The 22,971-nt window shown below is 41.3% G+C and overlaps 1 protein-coding gene across 1 annotated transcript; it reads right to left on the minus strand.

The window, feature by feature from the left end:
- Positions 1 to 918: 918 nt before the first annotated feature.
- On the minus strand, positions 919 to 22,439 carry ORC5 (origin recognition complex subunit 5). The gene is made up of 15 exons (XM_075272132.1): positions 22,375 to 22,439; positions 19,279 to 19,409; positions 18,381 to 18,473; positions 17,253 to 17,456; positions 15,603 to 15,677; positions 15,331 to 15,442; positions 12,402 to 12,532; positions 10,610 to 10,658; positions 9,691 to 9,781; positions 8,204 to 8,256; positions 7,990 to 8,102; positions 6,457 to 6,504; positions 3,506 to 3,616; positions 3,149 to 3,261; positions 919 to 1,093 (listed from the first exon to the last, which is right to left on the minus strand). The coding sequence occupies exons 2-15, from the start codon at positions 19,387 to 19,389 to the stop codon at positions 1,048 to 1,050; spliced, it is 1,350 nt and encodes a 449-aa protein (XP_075128233.1). The 5' UTR covers positions 19,390 to 19,409; positions 22,375 to 22,439; the 3' UTR covers positions 919 to 1,047.
- Positions 22,440 to 22,971: the final 532 nt, after the last annotated feature.

Below are 22,971 nucleotides of genomic sequence, written 5' to 3' on the forward strand. Positions count from 1 at the left end.
AGGGAAAAGTTTCCTTATGTTTAAGTTCGTTTCTCAGCCGAGAAGGGTTTTGTTTATCCTGCGGCTTTGCAAAAGCAGTGTATGCGTTACATGTGAATAAAGCCTGAACTTGTGGCAATCCAGTGTCTGTGTCCCTGTTTCCTGCACTGCTACAAGCATCTACCTGAGCGATTCCCCACAAGAGTTTTGACCTGCATAGATATCTGTTAAAGTACATTGCCCAGCAGGGAATGTGCCCGATTCATGACAAAACCTGCACCTCCAACATCATGAATCTGGTAAATCTTCTGCTGTTACAGCCATCATCCAGACTAGTTTACAATACACCTGTCTTGGTACATTTACCCCACTGTACATAATCGCCATTTCCTCTGAACAACTATTACGTACATGAGTGTGTGTGGCCTCTTGTGGCCTTCTCCTACGAGACTACAAGCATATATGGCCAAACTGTCTAATAAAGGGTCAGCAATAACAGTTGCCAGCCAAACAGTCTCAGATGTTGGCTGAATGTACAAGTTCAATTATACCATTATGCAGCTTTGTGGTCCTGCTCACAATAACCAAGAAAACAAAAAAGCTGCCTACATTTCCTCTGCAGCAAATAACATGGATATAATACCGCATATAACTGCACAGTGAGTGGGTTAGATAGATGTGTTAGTGACATATATTAGGTAGAAAACAAATAGGCCTGACAGGAGGTGGCATCAGAAACTGAAACCAGAGACGTCACAAATAGTTGAGTTTACAAGACAAAAGCTGCACATAGTTATTATATGTAAGCGTTAAGGAGCTTCAGTAAGGTTTTTTTTTTGTTTTGGTGGTATACTTTTACGTACTGTATTTAAGTCACATACACTTTACCTCTGCTTGTTGTTAATATTGTAAAGAAATGTTTCCAGAGAGACCGGGGTCTTATTTTACACTTATTTTATTACAAACGTGTATTGGAAAAATCCATAAAAATATTATGCACAAATGAAGTCGTTCTCTTAAATACTGTATCAAGTCTTCTGCTTCAGTCTGAACTGGAAAAGGAGGTTTTCATAGAAAATCATACAGATACTTGACAATATCAAAATTCACAGTCCTGCACAAAAAATAAAATTTACGTGAAAAAGAAAGGAAAAATGTTTAAATATTTACAATTGGTTTAACGTGTGCACAACTTGTTCAACACAGTTCTAAGGCCTCGATCACATGGGGCAAGAGGGGGCGCATTTTGGCGCTCAATCCATGTCATAATCTGCCCTCTCACAATAGAGGTCTATAAAGACCGCTAGCTTATTTTTTTTCCATGAGCTGCCCTTTCATAATAATAATAATAAATTTTATTTATATAGCGCCAACATATTCCACAGTGCTGTACAATTTGTAGGGTTCAAATAGAGACAGATACATAACAAAGAACGTCATTTCTTCAGGTGGACTTCACGACTGATTCAGCCCCGGCGTCCGCCTCACGGCAGCACTCTCTGGACTAGGCCCATTCATTTGAGCCTACTTCGGAGGGGGAAGCCGCAACAGTCGTGGCAAGCACATTTTGGTCCAATTCTGATGTGGCCTCCCGGATCAGAATCGTGACCAAAATGTGCGGCACTTATCCCCGTGTGAACTAGCCCTTAGTATTATAAGAGGGAGTACATATTAGAGGAGATTTATTACCAGTATAAACAATGGTGCCAACCTCTGCCTCATCAAGGTACATTCTGTATAGAAAAGTCTGCTGTGTACGAAAAATGCCCGGTCACACATTCTAAGTTTTTTTTTTTGTTTTTTTTTTTATTGGGGGGGGTGTAGAGATTGTCTCATATTTGCACTTTGATTGTTCTAAAGTTGCATCAAAAGGTAACTCATCTCTCCAAAATGTATTTGGAGCGACTCCAACATAAGTATAAAAAATACGGTGACTGATGAATCTGCCAAATTGTTTTTATAGAAACAAGGGGTAAAGTTAGCTGCTATTAGATTCTGGGTTCTAAGTATAAGCAGTGGAGGGCCATAGGTAGGTGATCAAAACAAAAACTGTTATTCCTTTCTCCTGGGCTCCGGTGTGACTCCCTGCTTTCTTCAAGTCTTCTGACTGTTGTCATGGACAGCTGAGGCCTGTGACTGGGCACATCGGTTATGCAGCACTGTGACAGTTATGTCCATGCGTCCAGCTGAGGCCCAGTCACAGGCCTCAGTGACCTCTGATGTTAGTCAAAAGACCGGAAGAGAAGAAGTAACGCTGGAGCCCACCAGAGGTTAGTTTTTTGGTTTTTATGTTTGATCACCTACCCTGGGCCTCTTCTTATTACATTCTGGGGTCTGAAGAGACCCCCAGAGTAGAATAATAGCAGTTCCGATTTGGACGTGTTCGGTCAAAACAAAATTGCAGGTAGAACCTAGCAAATATTGTAATAACCTAACGGGAATAACCAACGTGAACAAAATCACTGGAAAGACAAGAAAAAATACTGAGCAGATCCTTGTGTATTATCACTGGGTAAATAATGCAAACATGAAGGGGCAGACAAGTGCCTGCTCACCTGGGTGGGTTGTGAGGAGGTCACAACAACCCAAAGGGCCTTGAACACATGTAAGTCCTGAATGGAATGTAGTGCAGGGTAGCAGCTGGTGATACACCTCAAGGACGTGCAGTGAACCAATGGATAATGGACCAACCCGATAGATAGGTAAATGACAGCGCTCAACCGAGCAATTAACGGAATTTCTTCTTTATTAAAGGTACGGCTCGAGCCATCCAGGCCAGTGATTGTGCACTTGACAAAGGACAAATTCATGTCCGAAACGCGTTGTGCTTTACCATACCTTTAATAAAGAAGAAATTCCGTTAATCGCTTGGGGTGAGTGCTGTCATCTACCTGTATATCGGGTTGGTCCATTATCCATGAACAAAATCACGTCAGTTATCCATGTTGATGTTCAGTTTTGGTTATTTGTTGATTTATTGCCCAGCCCTCTAATGAATATACGTTACATAACACACACACTATATATATATATATATATATATATATATATATATATATATATATATATATATATATATATATATCATATTGCACAAAGCTCTCTCACAAAATTGCACATCTCTACACATTCTCACATAAGCATTGGAACAAAAAAAATAAAATAATACCTTGCTACAGCTCTGATAAAATCCAATGACACAGTACATTTGTACTTTGGTCCATCAAGCTGATCGTCATGGCCCACCAGTGTTAAAAGCTGAAGAGTCACAAGAGATGAGATCTAATAGGGAAAAAAATAAATGGTTACGGCCAGAGGGGGTCAAAATTACAATATTCGGCAGACAAGTGGTGTATGAAGAGCAGCAACTCCTTTCACACTCCTCATGTAGAAGACTCTTTAATGCTAGAATTGTGTTTGAACAGCTGGGACACCACAGCTTGTCTGACTCCGGGCTACACACATGGTGAAACAACACGTTCAGCAATGCAAAGATGCAATTTCCAGGATAATTCATCTTATTTACCTGGGAAAAAATGTTTGCCGTGGGTGCCACTCTGCTGTCTACAATGCTGTACAGTATAGCCAACAGTCTATCCAAAGGAAAAGGCTTGGGACCCAAAAGATGGTTGCTAGTCTGCAAATAAATCAAATTAAAAAGCAGTAAAACAATAAATAAATAAATACTGGCAAAGATTTCTAATAGGACAACATTTAAAGATAAGCCTGTAGAAGACAATCTATAAACCGCAAGTGGGTGATTGATTCCTACGAGAATAAAATCTTAAGCACAAGAGCCTAAGCGTAGTATTACACTGCCTGGTATATGTACATCGGCCTATTACACTGGCCAAGTACAGAGGAGAGAAGCGACCACCACTGCGACACGTGTTTCATTATTGGATGTAACTCTCTTTACATAGGGCGATGTGCTGCCATAAATTGGGAAAACTTTTATGCTGCATATAAGATACACTCAGCTGAAAAAAAAAACGTTCACTTGTAGTAGAACAGTAAAAATATTAGATGGGGCAATTGGCCCAATAATTTGGCAATATAATGGGCCTTACAATGGCATTTCAAGTGAAATTAGGATTGTATTATGAGCTGAAATCTGTATGACATGCATGCAAATGCAGTTTCTGTCATCCCATTCACGCACATCAGAAATTTGCAGAGCAGATTTCAGGATTTGTTTTTGTGATGGAGAGAAGGATCCTGTCACCTACCTATTTCAGGGATAAAATGCAATGATTAGTCCCACTAAATGACAATGGGGCTATACATCATCATGTACACACATGGCAGTGCTAACTGGAAATATGGCTGAAGCCAGGATTTCTAGATCAGAAAATACATCTTGTGGCAGTGAACAAACCCTTGAAAAGGAAAATGTGCAAAGGTAATGTATGTGGTACAGGCCGTGCTGTAGATGTAGATATAGAATACAGGGCATAAAGCCATAAGGAACTCTATATTTAAAGGCCTTATTAAAAAAAAAAAAAAAAAAAAAAAAACACTAACTATGCTACTAACATATCAAAAGGGGCGTCTGCATAGATGAGAATAATCTCCGGGACCACACGTTGGCTCAGTGGTTAGCACTGCAGCCTTGCAGCACTAGAGTCTTGGTGTTCAAATCCCGTCAAGGGAAAAAAAAAAAAAACATCTGCAAGGAGTTTGTATGTTCTCCCTGTGTTTGCATGGATTTCCATCCCATATTCCAAAAACACATACTGATGGGGGGAAAAAATGCTGAGAATAATGCCCCTCAAGATGGTCAAATGAATGTGTATAAAGCCTCCGGCAGACGTGGGGGGAAATAGCACTTGAGTATACACATAAATATATATATATATATATATATATATATATATATATATATATATATATATATACACACACACACACACACACACACATACATATATATATATACACATACATATATATATACACATACATATACACTCACGGGCCACTTTATTAGGTACACCATGCTAGTAACGGGTTGGACCCCCTTTTGCCTTCAGAACTGCCTCAATTCTTCGTGGCATAGATTCAACAAGGTGCTGGAAGCATTCCTCAGAGATTTTGGTCCATATTGACATGATGGCATCACACAGTTGCCGCAGATTTGTCGGCTACACATCCATGATGCGAATCTCCCGTTCCACCACATCCCAAAGATGCTCTATTGGATTGAGATCTGGTGACTGTGGAGGCCATTGGAGTACAGTGAACTCATTGTCATGTTCAAGAAACCAGTCTGAGATGATTCCAGCTTTATGACATGGCGCATTATCCTGCTGAAAGTAGCCATCAGATGTTGGGTACATTGTGGTCATAAAGGGATGGACATGGTCAGCAACAATACTCAGGTAGGCTTTGGCGTTGCAACAATGATCAATTGGTACCAAGGGGCCCAAAGAGTGCCAAGAAAATATTCCCCACACCATGACACCACCACCACCAGCCTGAACCGTTGATACAAGGCAGGATGGATCCATGCTTTCATGTTGTTGACGCCAAATTCTGACCCTACCATCCGAATGTCGCAGCAGAAATCGAGACTCATCAGACCAGGCAACGTTTTTCCCATCTTCAATTGTCCAATTTCGATGAGCTTGTGCAAATTGTAGCCTCAGTTTCCTGTTCTTAGCTGAAAGGAGTGGCACCCGGTGTGGTCTTCTGCTGCTGTAGCCCATCTGCCTCAAAGTTCGACGTACTGTGCGTTCAGAGATGCTCTTCTGGCTACCTTGGTTGTAACGGGTGGCTATTTGAGTCACTGTTGCCTTTCTATCAGCTCGAACCAGTCTGGCCATTCTCCTCTGACCTCTGGCATCAACAACGCATTTCCGCCCACAGAACTGCCGCTCACTGGATGTTTTTTCTTTTTCGGACCATTCTCTGTAAACCCTAGAGATGGTTGTGCGTGAAAATCCCAGTAGATCAGCGGTTTCTGAAATACTCAGACCAGCCCTTCTGGCACCAACAACCATGCCACGTTCAAAGGCACTCAAATCACCTTTCTTCCCCATACTGATGCTCGGTTTGAACTGCAGGAGATTGTCTTGACCATGTCTACATGCCTAAATGCACTGAGTTGCCGCCATGTGATTGGCTGATTAGAAATTAAGTGTTAACGAGGAGTTGGACAGGTGTACCTAATAAAGTGGCCGGTGAGTGTATATATATATATACACACATATATATATATATATATATATATATATATATATATATATATATATATACATATACATATATACACATACACATCTCCCTGGCTGCATACATATTCTACCCCATTTTAGTGTGTAAGCCAATCAATAAAGCAATCTAGAGCCTAGAAACCTGTGTCAGATTCCCCTACTTTGAATTTGTGGCTTTAGAATGTCACAAAACTACTTTAAGTACAATAAGGTTGTATCTTCACATGACACAGATTTATAGTAATATTTTTAAATATCATACCTTTTCATGCTTCTTCAGGAAATCAGTTTTCCTAATTTTTCCATGATGCTGAAATTTTAAGGAAAATTTTGTTTTCTTGAGCTTTAGCAAAAAATAATTCCATTCTATAATTCCAACATATCCTACATTTTTTAAATCAATTACAAAAACCCTATAAATATCACTTTTCTAATGGTTTACTGTTGACAATAAAGCTTTTCAAAAGAGAGGGACATAGGGAAATCAGAAGTTAATGCCATAGCCATGCACTTGGTGTAGCATTTTACTACGGTATTTTTTGCAGCAGCCATTTTGGAAACAGTTGTTGAGTAGACTAACATACTACACTGTTGTCAAAATTTGCTCTGGCTATAATTTTTGATTTACCAATATCTAACCAATCTAAACAAAATTCCTTGGATATGGTAGTCCAAACCACGGACTCTGACTCCTTCAGAAATGGCTGCCATGGGCAGTCAGAAGCAGTAAAAAGCTAGTGACTGAAATCCTGTGAAAGCAAAAAATAGAAAAAAACTATACCTATAATTAGAAATTATTAAATTGTATAATGCAATTTTTTTTTAAAAAAAATGTAATTTTATTTTGAAGCTGGAAGCTGAAAACTTTTTTTTCAACTCAGACTCCACCCAAGACTGACAAATTGATGGAAATAGGAATATTTTTGCTTAAAAGAATTGTCCAGTGCAGAAACATTTTTAAGATCAGAGGGGTCAAAGTGGGCTAGAAAAAATATAAAGCAGCAATACTCACTTCATCAAACCCTAATGCTCCAATTCTGTCGCTTAATGGTCCCTGCTGGTCTCTACTTCTTGGTCTTTGCCTCGACATGAAGGAAATGCCCACTTTGCCAACCAATTGCCACAGCAGCGACCCACCTTGGCTAGTGGGCTATTTCCTTTCCATCATGAGGGACCAGGAGCTAGAGACCAGTGGAGACTGTAAGCACAGGCAAGGATCAGTGATAAAAGATGCGATAACTCACTGATCCATTTTTTTTTAACCCATTCAGAACCCTGTGTCAAAAAACTTTTCCCTGCTGGATAGCCCTTTTAACATATGTGCTTATGTTTTCATCTGATAAATGTATATTTTGTCCTAGAAAACCTAACACATACTTTCACAGAATATTTCACCAAAGCATGTCCAGAAGACATTGATGACATATGGAAGGGATATGCCAATAACGTCCAATCGACAGGCTGTAACCAAAGAATACGGTGCTTTTCTAGAGCTACACAAAGCAAAACACCCCAAAAATATGCCCTCTCTCTTTTTACTGGCATAACGCTTCAATATCTGTAAGGCTAGCTCCTGTCAAATTACAAAGAACATCTGAACACCTGTTTTACCGGAGTTACTAGATGTGGATTTATAGTGAGGGTATTCTCCATCTGTCGTGCCATGTGTTTAACATGCTACCAAACATTCATATGCATTAGACAGATAATACACATTATAGAGTATCTGCGTCCCGTGAAAATCACACAACTGAATTAAGTCATCCGGCGATCATTAACATCAAATGCAAAGTACCTTTACAAAAAATCTTTTATCTGTCCTTGCAGGATTGTAGGAAGCTAAATATCCAGCTATGAGGAGAAACTTTGAGTAATACGGCAATTCCACATGAGCATGTGCAGACAGCCCTGTAAAGGCACATGAAGGAATAGACGTTACAATTCAATAAGATTATAGCTGAATTACAGGAAGGAGATTTTATATTTCACACACACTGCCCATAAATCACCTTTCAGTTGTGAAGCTTCTCTGTCTTCTTGTTGTATCTTTTCCCACTGAGAACTGTAGAAAACACATGAAATTATTGGTATTTACTTTATATAAGCCCAGCATATTATGCAGCACTCTACCACGATTGTTAATGCAAACCTATTAGGGGATTTTTATTGCCTAATCTAATAGCAGCATATGATATAAAGAGAAGCAGAGTTTAGTGAGATAGATAGATAGATAGATAGATAGATAGATAGATAGATAGATAGATAGATAGATAGATAGATGAGGGTGAGAGGACGGGAGAGAGAGAAAGAGGAGACTGAGCACAAAGAATTTGTGAATAAAAAAAAAAAAAAACAACAGTTAGGCCAGTTGCACAGCTGCAGTTGATCGTGTGCTAGCCACCGGCCATGACTGAACGGCACTGCCGGCACATGTATATCATCTGTGTGCCGCCCATGTTTCATTGAATGAATGGGGCCACGGAATAGTGAGTCTAATATTTGAGACTGGGCCCGTGTGTGAGACTTATGTCCTGGCCTGTAGCTTATGCCAGGAGACGGACTCCTAACACTATAGTAATTCGTGATGCTATCAGTCCCTGCCTTCCAGCAACATGTCCCATAGTGATTAAAGTACAGGACAGTATGTCACTGGGAGGCAGGCCTAAATCCTGACAGGACTCCTAGAAAAGACAGTGAGACTCCCGATTACCCCATCCATGAACAGTGATTGTCAACCTTCTGTATACACACACTGGAAAACTTTGTGGATATGCCATAAATCCCTAAAAGGGGAATACACCCTTTTTTTCAGTGGGTCATTTATAAGCCTATAATGAGGATGTGCTCAGCCTTGTTATGAGTCCAATGTTGGATTTGCAACAATGTAACCCTTATATTTTAAAAGTATTTATGAAAAACCCTTTTAGGGCCCGTTCACACGAGCACAGAAGGGGCAGATTATGGTGTGGAATCCTGCATGTTCCGCTAGCGGAAAAAAATAGCGAGCTGCCTTTTTTTCAGGCGGAATCCGTGGCCGATTCAACCACGGCGTCTGCCTAGCGGCACCACGCCGGGCTAGGCCCATTCATTTGGGCCTATGCCAGACCGGAATGCCACAACTGTCGGAAGTCGCGGCAGGTGTATTTTGGCCATATTCTGACATGGCTTCCCGTGTCAGAATATGACCAATATCCACCCGTACGCCCCCAGTGTGAATGAAGCCTTAAGGGTTTAAAGAGACCCATAAAAGGAACCCAGTTAAAAGTCGTAAGTGGTCCACACAGGCCTGGGTTACTTTACAGAAAGATTATAATCATCTCCCACAAAGCTGTGGCCCCTTGAAACCAGCAGAATGGCAGGGGTCCTGACAGCTGTTCCCACCAATCTAAAAATTGTTGACCTATCATAAAGATGGTTAACCCCTTTAGACAACAAAGAACTACATACAGCCTCACTGCAGTACATTATACACTCAATGATAACAGAGGCACCATACCTTGATATCTCCCTGAGATAAACAGTCTGCATGGCCCTCTTCAGATGCGGCTCAATATTCCGCCACAGTTTATGAGTATCAGTTTCCTTTGCTGAAAGCAAGGACAGAATAGGAGGCATTGCAGCTGACATTAGCAACATATGATATATAATCATGACATTTTCAGAAAGGAAGATGAGATCCCCTTAAAGGGTTATTATGGAATGAAGTTTTCCCACTTATCCGGCACTGTACTAAGATATCTCCATCCGTCCCACAGACAGTGAATGTACATACTCAACCACTGCTCCATTCAATAGGGGGACTTAGTTGCACTTTCACCATATATTGATCAAGGGGAAAGGGGTACTCTAGTAATAAATTAACTCCCAGTCAATAACGTAGGCTGTCTTTCCCTCTGCTTTCCAGCTTGAGTCTAAAAAAATACATGAGACAGTACAGGGCCTTCCAAACCACCTATTAGGCCTACTTACAGAATATTCTCTACGGGACACTTTGATATATGGCTTCAATAATGGTTTGTCAGTGGAATTAAGATGATGTTATAGTCAGATTGGGAGATATGCCCTGTGTGCTACAAAATGGAACACTGTATACAGATCATGTAGAGGTGGTGACTACAGCACACACCAAAGACATTATCTGTATTCTCAAAACTTTCCAAAGAATCCCTAGAAGGTAGGAAATAAAGGTAGGAAATCTGCCAGACATCTTTTGCAGCTAAACTAGGCAAAACGAAGAACTGAAAAGCTAAAGATTTAGATGTCTGTTTAGTGTATCTGATAAGTTTACCGCAGTATTTTGTATCTTTGGTACAAAGCACCATTCCCACACACCACCTTTCACCACCTTTAAGAAGCCAATCTTAATGCTAATTTACCACTCAACTCTGATTTTAACCACAAGAAAGCCAACTTACCGTCTCCATTAACCACTGGTTCACAAAATTTTGGAAAGTTTAGAGCAGCCTGTGAAAAACACAAAGAGAAACAAGGTACTAATGCGCATTTTATACACACAATCACAGGTGTTGTCTTATAAATGGCACTTATCCCCTATCCAAAGGACAGGAGTTTAGTGTCTAATAGCTGGGGGTCTAATCATTGGTTCCCTCAGTCATCAGGAAAACGGGGGACCAAAGCTCCCCTAAGGCTTTCTTGTGAAGAATGCTTCATTCACTTCTATGGGGCTGTTGGTACTGTGAATTAATAGTCCATAATAGGACAACCACTTTAAAGGGCGTATATCATCCCCTCACCATATGTGAACTAAACACTGTGCAGTAACGTACTCTGAGACCTGTAATATATCTTTGTTACTACAGATGAAGATGTACAGAAAAATCCAGTTCTACAAATATAACAATGAGGTTATCCATGGCCAGTGGTTTTCCCTTGACTGCCAGTGTTGCATTTATTCCTTCGTCGGTGCTGCCCCAAGTTGCCCATAGCAATCAAACTTTACCCAAAGCCATCATATACAGCAACATTTCACTTCTCTTGCATGTTTGCCATATAAGCACTGAGAGGCACATGTGCAGTATTGTATTATGTGCCTGCCACCAAACAACAACAGTACTGCATGCAGTTCTCAGTTCTCGTGCAGTCAACATAAGAATTTTGCAAAATCTTGCAGGTGGTGAGCTGTGATGCCCGCTCATGGCCCACAAAAAGGATACCTTGAATAAGAGGCAGGTTTAAGTGGTATGAGTGGCAAAAAAAGAAGAAAGATGCCAAAGGAACACCCCAAGTGCACCATTACCCTTATTTGCAAATAAATTCTTAAAAATACGCAAAGCAACATCTTCACCTGCAACAAGAAAGGTATGTTGTAACAGATCTCAGTGTATCCTACTACACAGTAATAGTCTAAATATAGTCAGGGAGGTAGTAAACTCCCTCTAGAAAAACTAAAATAAATGGTATATTGTACTAGTTTACCTTGTGCGCCACAGTATGAAAAGATGAATTTAACATGTTGATCACAGCATTAGAGGGAGTCTGTCAGCAGTGACCATATAAAACTGCTACCAGAGCTAGGTATGGGCAGGGGGCAGCAGGTTACACACCCTTGGCTATGCTTTTCATAAAAACGGACGCTGTAAAAAAGGGTCTTTGATCTCTACAGGTGCCACTTGTGAGAGTCCCCAAAGGAAGTCATGCAAACAAGTTCTCCGGGCCCTACGTATTAAGGTGCTCCATAACCACAACCCTCAGCTCTGAGCATTATCCTGGTTAGCCAGTAGTCACACAGAGCAAAGGGACTGTGCAGCAGCTCAATACACATTACCCAGAGCACTTCAGCGTAAGGTCCTGCCTCCAGGACACTCACAAGGATCCATTTTATAGCTGTCCATGTGTTAAAAGTATTAACCAAAACATGTGTGTCTCCTGCTGTCCTCTGCCACGACCTATGCCTCTTCACATGGCTACTCCCATCTTATAAAGTGATGGCGGCTCTCACCAGTCTGGAGAATGGAAGGCCACATGCTAAATTCAATAAAACTGCAGCACAGCATCATTGAGGAGGATATAGCTAGCTGCAGTTCCCTGAGGATCTAGGTGCTGAAGCATCACAGTGCAAAGATGAGACAGTAAAGGGGTCTCTCTGTTAATATTAGTGCTATGGCCTATTTCCATCATTTGAGGTGGGAACACCCCTTTTTTTTATCTCCACTAAATATACACAAATTTCCAATACAGGACTCTCACCAGATGTCGCAGCTCTTTGATGTCTCGGCAGACAGCATAGAACACTCCTAGCAGAATATTAACGTAGGAGGCGTAGAATTCAGCCGAGTATTCTTCTGGATGATCACTGGCCAAAATCTTCTGCAGTTCAGCTGAAATGTAGAACCAGATGAGCATTTTAACATAACATAAAGGGAACTGAACTGAACTGGAGCCACGTGTCTTTTTTTTTTTTTTTTAAACAATAGATTCCCACCATGTGACATATTGATATGTCAGAATCGGAAACCTGTACCTACAAACGGATGTAGTAATAAGTCATAAAAATGGCGCCTGTTCAGGAGCTGAGCAGGAGCCACTGGGAGACATCACAGCTGTGAGCGGTGAAAACACTAGGGTAATTTAAGCCCTTAGATTGTTGGCATCTAAGGGTATGTTAACACGGAGTTTTTTGCAAGCTGAAAAAATCAGCTTCAGGAATTAGGAAACTTTTTTTTTGAAGCTTTTTATACATGGTGTTTTTTTTGTCGTGTTTTTTTACGCAGTTTTCGGTGCAATTTTTTTTTTGCTCCAGCATAGTGTTTGGACCTGGAACCTTCTCTTTATAAAAAAAAAAAAAAAAAAACGCTAGAAGTTTTTGCAAAAATCGCGCCAAAAAAATGTGTCGCATTTTTTACGCCTCCCATTGACTTCAATGGGTTTTTCCAGGCGGAATTCGCCTGGTCATGGTCATGTCACTTTTTTTTTCCTGCTAGCTGAAAAAAAAACACTAGAGGAAAAAAAAATTGCTAGTGAAATGAATGGGAGGAGTTTTTTTTTCAGGTGGATTTTGAGGCGGATTCCATGTAAAAATCTGCCTGCAAAAAACTGTGTGAACAGACCCTAAGTGGAGTCTTAGTGTCCGTCCTCCCACAATGTGAATACAGGTTGACTATCTGTTCTCATGGAGATGAGGGGCCTACTGAAGAGACCCCTACGTCACTCTCATATGCATCTCTAACTCTTTGCCAAAGGAGAAGGGTTATAGAAATAATTTCATTTTAGAAACGACAGTACATGGCATGCAGAAACATCTGCGCAGATTCCGATTAAAATCAATGGAAAGACTTTTCTCTCTGCTGGTTTTATACTGCAAACAGTGCAGAGACCCGGGGATCCGCAGGTAACTGCTTTTTAACTGGATAAGATCTCTTGTCCACTTAAAAAGGCGAGGACTTCCACCAGAACAAGACCCTGGAAGCAGAAGGCCTAGACTGTGTGTTTTTTCCTCTCTCACCTCCCGGCCTTTTCACAAAAACTATATAACCTATTATGAGCCTAACCTAACTATTTATGAAGACCCAATATTCCAAACAACATTAAGGTCAGTCTTGTGTCTTTACCCCTATAAGGTTAATGTTGTAGTAGAGCTCTACTACAAAAATAACCTGGAAAAACCCCTTTAATCTACTTTAGTAACAATGATGCCACCTAGTGTTCAAGTTACAGTGTGAGAGATTATTGTTGTGTTTAAAAATAAAATAAAAAAATTAAAAAAAAGATAGCCATGTTTGGTATTAACGTGTCCATAACAAACCAAACTATAAATATAAAATGTCAATTATCCACCACAGTGAACGACATAAAAATTGAAACATTCCAGCAAAAAACAAGCCCACACTCAGCAGCAACACTATAAAAATAAAGTTATGAGTCTTAAAATATGATGATATTTTTGGCAAATAAGTGACTTCATTGTGCAAAAGCAGTGCACTATAAGGGTTAGTTCACACAGGGAGCGGAAGCGCGGATTTTGGCACAGAGAGTGACGTGGGGAGCCGCGTCACTCTCGGGCCAAAAACCCGCCTGCCACGACTGTCGCGGCTTTTGACAGTTGCGGCTTCTCCCTCCGGAGTAGGCTCAAATGAATGGGCTAACTCCAGAGGTTGCTGCCGTGACGTGGACAAGAGTGACGCCTGAAGAAAGGGCAGCTCGCTTCTTTTTTCCGATAGTGGCAACATGCCGCTAGCGGAAAAAAGAACTCTAGCGGTCTCCATAGACCACCATTGTGAGGGGGCGGATTATGACATGGATTCTGCGCCATAATCCACCACCTCTGTGCCCGTGTGAACTAGCCCTAAAAAAAGAGAAGTGTGAAAATGCAATTTTTCTACAATTTTTTTTCAAGCTTCCTGGTACATTGAACAGAAGAATAAATGGTACATTATGAAATACAATTTGCCCTGCAAAACATTAAGCCCTCGTATGGCTCTGTGAACAGAAGGTGGTGAGTCAAAAATGAAAATTCCTGTTGCAGGAAGGGGTTAGATACCACAGCCTACCCTGTGGATTCCAAAAAAATAGCTTTAGTCTCCTCATGTTCCATCAAACATATCTGTCTGGTTTTTGCCAGATTACTTTATAAATAAAAACCAATAAACCCATAGTTTATTGTTTATCTTATAAAAATATTTCCGATTTTATTTTTTTTTTTACAAATTTTATTTATTTTGGTTACTTATATAGCGCCATCATATTCTGCAGATCTTTAATATACATTGTCAGTCACGGTTCCACATAGGGCTCACAATCTACATTCCCTATCAGTGTGGAAGGAAACCGTAATACGCAGAGGAAACCCATGCAAGCACGCGGTCATTTTTTTTTCTTGCCAATGACATTAATGAACAGAAAAAAAAGCATGTGGGTATACGGATACATTGTGTATTTTTTTTTACCATTTAAAAATTTGTATTAAAGAAAAAAAAAAAAAAAATTGTTGCACCCCCATCGTCAGTATAAATGGAGGCCCATACGTTACACTCATGCCGATCAGAAAAGTAATATTCTAGTGATACAACACGCTTTATTACATTGGGAATAGCCCTTAAATAACAGAAATAAACCAAAGGAAAATTAAAAATAATCTCCATTGTAAATTAAGTAAATTGTTATATCGGGTAAACCTTACCTTTGCTGTAGTCCGTAAAATACATGGTCAATGGTTCAAAGCAGCCAGTGTTTGGTCGGAATGTTTCCCAAGCTATTTCTGTGAGGAATATTACTGTAACATTGCTACCAGTCTGAAATATAAAGGGGAACTGGGTATGTATACTATAAGAATGAGTGTATGCATATGTGTGTGCATAACTAGAATTACACACAGAAATACAAAGTGACTGACCCAGAGCGACGCTCCATATACATGCAAATCTCATGAAGCAAATAGTAATGTGCACTTACCAGTTCCTGAAGTCTGAGGAAACCTGGCAAAATATTTGCATCCATTTCCCGCAGTGTATCTGCCTTATCAAGGACCTGTTGTAAGAAAGATTATACGGTTTAGATAAAACACAATCTAATGCAAAATGATCACACAAACCTGATGTAAAACTGAGTAGAACTTGAGCACCAAATCCAGGTTCTCTTTAGAGCTAAAGACGGTCGGGTTCTAGTAGGGATGCCTTGTGGGGAGTGTTTCAATCTTGCCTTTGCTGTGGAGCAACACACTGCCCCAAATGCTGGCGTGGTTGTCTGGGGAGCCATCGCATACAATAGTAGGTCACCCCTGGTAGCAATATAAGGTACACTAACATCTCAATGGTATGTGCAGGAAATCCTGCGGCCATGTTTCTTCTCTTAACAGGGCTTTGAAGTGACATTTTTAAGCAAGATAACACTTGCCCGCACCCAACAAGGGTTTCCTTGGACCATCTCCACCAGATTGCAATGCATCCTTGGCTGTCCAGTAGTCAGATGATACATCACCAATCAACCATTTATGTGCCCAGCTTGAACACCAGCTTTAGCAAGCTATGACTGTGCAGGATCTACAGTCCCAGCTGTATCATCTGTGGGCGTATGAGGGCTGGATACCATACCGAACCTTTATACCCTGTAAGCCGATGGCTGGTCAGGTAATGAGGGGGTGTACATCGCACCCAGGCTACTCAGATGGGTGAGATGATAAAACTCCAGGAATGTTTGTTCTCAGCAGACAACATTCGTCTGCTGAACATTTTGGTAAATGCTCAGTACTGGGCTGGATTTTTAGGAATGGCAGGTAGGTTGGTAGTGGGATCTGTCATTCCACCCCCCCTCCAGTCCACACTTTGGGGATGTACAGCAGCAACTCAGCTGCAGAGAGTCTCCTCGTCAAGGAGTCTTAAGAAGTCAGCTCCAGCAGCAACACTTTGGCAGAGCTTGGCTGGAGAGCTGACAGAGAGGCCATATTTTTGGAGCTGTGTCCTGAATGATTCTACTGGCTTTTGGATTTCTGTTATTCTAGGTGAGGTAACCTATTCTATGTTTAGTTAGAGCCTAGCCGGGCAGGTATTTATTTTTGTATTGTTTCCTTTTGTTGCTGCACTACCTTTTTGAGTGAAAAAAAACTCTACCTTTGTTTTGTACTAAAAGAAACTGGACTTGTGTGTCTATGCCACCCCACCTAGCAACCCCAGACCCTGACAACCCCCATGACAAACTGCATCTCATCTTGTATTCAGACTAGAGGCAACCAAAAGGGTACTAGAGACTCTTTTCAGTTGTACAGTTTCCCAAATAAACTTCCGCTTTCACCACAATATTGTACTCACATATATATAACCATTACATTCACACATAGAACATTTCATATATTAATAAGTGACCCTATAGGTTTCTGCCACTTATACCAAACTATGTTGGAGTGACAATACAGATTTTGCAGCTGCAATCGAAGATATGGCTTAAGACAAATGCAACATTCAGGCAACCATGACGTTTTACTAACCCAACCAACAGTACCTTGAGATGACAGTTCTAGCAATAGATGAATAGTCCTGCCTTACTGACACCACCATTTCTTTGCAGTATTGCAACAGAAGCATAAGTTGGATGGGCTGTACTACTCACAATGTAAAGAGTCTCATCTTCTAATCCTTGAGTTGTAATCGCCCTCTTATAGAAGCGAACAAACTCATTGAACGTGTCACATCTCTCATAAGAAGAAAATTCATTCTCAGGACCAGGGCGGTGATTGTAAAGCTGGTTAAGGATTTGCTCAAAGAGAAGCCTGGTTGTAAAACACTCCACACAATTCACAAAGACGTGAGGAAGCTGCAAAATAAGACAAAACACATAAATATACTCACAAACACAATGGAGGCCTGTCAGGACATTACCCGCAGGTTATTACCATAGTACCATGAATTTATAGGGTATAAGTTACTAGAGTTATGGCATTGGCTGTTTGTCAAGATCTCCTGTACAGTAAATGCCAAAATGTGAAACACAGGCCCCTTAGAAAGTAAGAATGCCGCCAATATTAGCCATGCTGCAGTTAGTCTCATTTATTTTAATGGGACCAAGTTATTATTATTATTGTTATTATATTGATTTTTAGAGCACCATTAATTCCATGATACTGTACATTAGTATATTAATTCCATGTTGTTTTACATTATTATATTAAATACATGGTGCAACACACGTGACGGTTTACATACATAATAGAATGCTTGGACAGAGGGCCCTGTTTGAAAGGGCTTGCAATCTAAGAGACCGGAGGTGTTGGCAGTAGTGTTATTGGAGGTTGTAGGCCTTCCTCAATAGGTGAGTCTTCAAGGTCTTCTTGAAGCTTGTGATTGTGGGGGTCAGTCTTATGTGTCATGTTAGTGACTTCCAGAGTACGGGGGATACACAGTAGTGGTCTTGGAGGCGGTTGTGTGAAGAGCGGATAGGAGAAGAGCAGAATAGGAGGTCTTGAGGATTGTATGGGCAGGTAGCGACAGATTAGGTCACAGATGTATGGAAAGGACAGAGGCAGAGTTTAGGGTGAACTGGATCGGGGCAAGAACATTTGCTGGGAGGCGATGGAGAAGAGTGTTACAGTAGTCTGAACAGGAGATCATGAGAGTGTGGCCGATCCGTGGCATTGTCATGTGACGTCGCCTCATGATTTGTAATCCTGCATAAAACTTTCAGTCCAAAACTAATGCACCTTAATGAAAAGTAGAAAACGGTGTCCAGATTTAGCCTTACCTCAAGTGTACTCAGTACTGTCTGTAGGATATACGTCTTGCCAGTGCCAGTGTGGCCATAAATAAAAATGGATGGAAAGCTTAAATGTGAACGCTGAAAGAAAGAATACAGATGCAGATTTACCGATAATGTCTAAAATGAAGGGAAAGTAAGTCTAATGAAAGAAGGCAGAAGATGTGAAAACTGGTCACAGTGGCTGGTTTATAGATTTGTTGCACCTTGCTAGACTTGTCAATCACCTTACCTTTATGCCACTTCTCAGCATTATGGTGCTCATCATTAGTAAATCAGGCACATTTTAGAAGTCTCCTTTTCTAAATACATAAGTGTGGTGCACGGCTTGTACAAGTTTTTGACAATCAGAGACAGAATTCTGGTACATTAGACTTTGTAATCCCCATGGTCACATAACTAAAACAAATCATGATCATAATAGGGGCTGAAATGTTCATCAGGAAGGTCTTGTGGAATCTCTTAGAACAGGACATTTTGTTTTATTTTTGTCGGAAGGTTGAAGGGGTGTTAGCGTAATAAGTTATCCCCTAAATAGGAGGATGACTGCTAGACCAAGGGCTGATCATTGTAACCCCTACCAGCCATGTATTCAATTCTACCGTAGATACCCAAGTGCCGTACTCCACTTCTCCTTGGCATTGCTGTACAGATGAATCCACTAGTAGCAAGAACATTTGACCATAGTTTCATTCAAAGAGAGGGACTCAAGAACGACAATTTTATGATCAGTGGGGTCCCAGCGATCAGATCTACCACCTATGCAGTAGATCGCAGGGATAGCTTGTTATTGCCAAAATATGCTTTTAAGTATAGCAGCATAATATGGATAGCCTACTAAAAAGGCAGCATCAGATTTCCCAGACTGCAGTAGTAACAGTAATACCTCTCCAAATATTGCGAGCAAAGAAGATAACTGTGGTTCTCGGCAGAGGGAAAGTTTCTCCAGGCTCTGAAGTTTCTCCTCCGGATACGGAGAACACTCTGCTGCACTCATGTTTCACTTCAACATAATATCTGCAAAAAAATAAAAAATTCAGTTGTGACATTTGGATTCTATCATTTTTCATATAGCTCATCAATATCTCACCGTGGGAAGGGGGTGGGGGGTTCAACATCGAGGACTCCCACAGATTAGCTGCTCAAGCAGTTTCACAGGCTAGGGATTCCAAATTCATTTATAACTTGTCCCGTATGAAGTTCAGTCCCACTTAAGTTAATAGGACTGAGCTGTTATACCAAGCATAGCCTCTATGTAATATACACCGATGCATTTTGTACTCAATGAAGAGGCTGGAAATTATTTCAAATTCTGTGGGGTTTTTCAACCACTAATAAGGAGGGGGTCAAAGTGTCGGACCTCCTCTGATCTGATATTGATGAACAATCTTAAGGATAGGTGATCATTAATATTATCCCACAAAACCTCTCTACAGTTGAGTATTCCAGCGGCTAATGCCTCCATGCACGCTGCCTGACCGTGGAGGTAGCTCTTTGATGCAATGAGAGCAATGGTGGTGTCTTTGTTCTGCCCCGTCTGCACGAGTCTTTACAGATCTCCCACAACTTTCAGCCTTTGCTTCACAGATAAATGTGACAATAATAGACACGTAACTTTGTGCTGCGAGGTTTACTCACAGCATTGTATGAGATTGTCATTACATTGGGTTTCTGTACGAGTCTGCTTGGGGACCCAAAAACCAGAACCACTATCCGTTAAAAAGCGGTTATCTACGAAAACCCACAGACCATAATGGGGTCAGCTGGGTGAAACCAATTTTATACTGAAATCGGTGGATAGAAAAATACTGTTTGCAGGACTCTTCTCTCCACATATTTTAAGTGGAAGGGAGAACAGAGTCCCCGAACGGTCACAGAATGCTAGTGTGACTCCAGACTTACGCATCCTATAAGACCTGGTTTACACAGTGCTTTTTTGCTGAAGAATGCATGTGATTTTTAAAGGGTCCCTATCACTAGATTTACGTGTTATGAGCTAAAGATATGCCTGAATAGCCTTTAAAAAGGCTATTCAGGTGCTATTAGTTTCTAAAAAGACACCCCTTCCCCCCGTTTTTGTTTCTTACCTCAGAAATCGCTATGCAAATGAGCTTGATCGTGCACGTTGGGCGTTCTGTTCACCCCTTAGCCATTTTCCCGTAGAGAACTTTGCGAGCTGGCGCATGTGCAGTCGTGCCGGAGGGAGCGCTACTGTGCACGTGAGTTATTTCAATAGAAACTGCCGACGATGGAGGTGATGAAGGGGCAGAAGGAGGGGGGGCTTGGAGGCACAAGGAAGAGCGGTGGGCGTCCAGAAGCTATGACGCTATGGGGTGCACGGAATACCCACTGTGCACGATCAAGCTCATTTGCATATCGATTTCTGAGGTAAGAAACAAAAACTGGGGGGTCTTTTTACAAATTAATAGCAGCGCTTGAATAGCCTTTTTAAAGGCTACTCAGACATATCTTTAGCTCGTAACCCGTAAATCTAGTGATAGCGCCCCTTTAATTGCAGTAATGCCCATCACATGTTACTATGTAGGTCACCTGCAAACTAAAAGGTTTTCAATGTAATATAGTTACCACACAAGTGACATACATGTAACATGTGCCAGGATTCACAGCAATTAAAATCTGCATGCAGTTGTTCTCCAAAACAGTGCTGTGTAAACTCAGACCAAGGGTTTATTCACATGGGAAGTTTACTGCATAAAATTTCTACACTATTGAAAACTTTCTGCAACAAACTGTATGCTTGTCAACATAGCCAAAGTCTGGGGGGAGGGTCCAAGTACTGAGACCCCCACACAGCACTACAATGAGGGGACTATACTATGCCTGACACTATGTAGAGGTTGCAGGGGACATCCTATAATAATGCCGTGTACCCTGGAGTCTGCTCTATATACACCTCTATTGTAGTGTACACTGTATAGTGTCCATAGGACCTGTCCTATAATAATGCCGTGTACCCTGGAGTCTGCTCTATATACACCTCTATTGTAGTGTACACTGTATAGTGTCCATAGGACCTGTCCTATAATAATGCCGTGTACCCTGGAGTCTGCTCTATATACATCTCTATTGTAGTGTACACTGTATAGTGTCCATAGGACCTGTCCTATAATAATGCCGTGTACCCTGGAGTCTGCTCTATATACACCTCTATTGTAGTGTACACTGTATAGTGTCCATAGGACCTGTCCTATAATAATGCCGTGTACCCTGGAGTCTGCTCTATATACATCTCTATTGTAGTGTACGCTGTATAGTGTCCATAGGACTTGTCCTATAATAATGCCGTGTACCCTGGAGTCTGCTCTATATACACCTCTATTGTAGTGTACGCTGTATAGTGTCCATAGGACCTGTCCTATAATAATGCCGTGTACCCTGGAGTCTGCTCTATATACACCTCTATTGTAGTGTACGCTGTATAGTGTCCATAGGACCTGTCCTATAATAATGCCGTGTACCCTGGAGTCTGCTCTATATACATCTCTATTGTAGTGTACACTGTATAGTGTCCATAGGACCTGTCCTATAATAATGCCGTGTACCCTGGAGTCTGCTCTATATACACCTCTATTGTAGTGTACGCTGTATAGTGTCCATAGGACCTGTCCTATAATAATGCCGTGTACCCTGGAGTCTGCTCTATATACACCTCTATTGTAGTGTACGCTGTATAGTGTCCATAGGACCTGTCCTATAATAATGCCGTGTACCCTGGAGTCTGCTCTATATACATCTCTATTGTAGTGTACACTGTATAGTGTCCATAGGACCTGTCCTATAATAATGCCGTGTACCCTGGAGTCTGCTCTATATACACCTCTATTGTAGTGTACGCTGTATAATGTCTATAGGACCTGTACTGGCCGTGATGTATGGAAAGTATTGTGAGCACGTGTCGGTACCGTGCACTATATATCCCAGCATGGAGTATACGCACGTGTATATATGAGGCGATACTCACAGTTGTCCTCGGTATTCCGTGTACTAGCCCTCCGCCGGTGACAGCCCGCCTGCCATATTATCCCGCCAGCTCTGCAAAGCTCCGCCCCCTCCCGGTCACTTCCTCCCTGTAGTACCAAGTAGTCTCAGCTCACACTGCTCAGTGTCGCCGCCCTCCGGCACGTAGTCACACTACAGAGAAGCTCCTGCTGCTCTGTATCCTCTCGTATTAGAAGGCTGCAGCTCCTCCTAATATAATATGTAATATACACTGGCTGTGCAGATGTGTCACTGACCAAGGACCTTCTGAAGCTCCACACAGCAGTTACTCCAGTCATGGCTGCCCTATCCAGAGATAGACCTAGCCTCTCTGCTGCCTGAGGCGTCCCCTATCCTATATACACTGTATAAACTACTCCAGTGCATTCTGATGGCTACCTAAATCCATATGTACCAGCCACAGTTAGGGTCCATTCACTCGAAAGAAAATGGCGCCTTATTTGGCGCTGAATTTTCAGCGTTGAAAAAAAAAGCCTCAAATAGACTTCAATGGGTGCCGCTAGCGGGAAAAAAAGCTAGCAGAACCCATTGAAATCAATGGGAGGCTTTTTTTTTCAGC

The sequence above is a fragment of the Leptodactylus fuscus genome, chromosome 4, assembly GCF_031893055.1.
Source record: "Leptodactylus fuscus isolate aLepFus1 chromosome 4, aLepFus1.hap2, whole genome shotgun sequence".
In the NCBI taxonomy this organism is placed as follows: Eukaryota; Metazoa; Chordata; class Amphibia; order Anura; family Leptodactylidae; genus Leptodactylus; species Leptodactylus fuscus.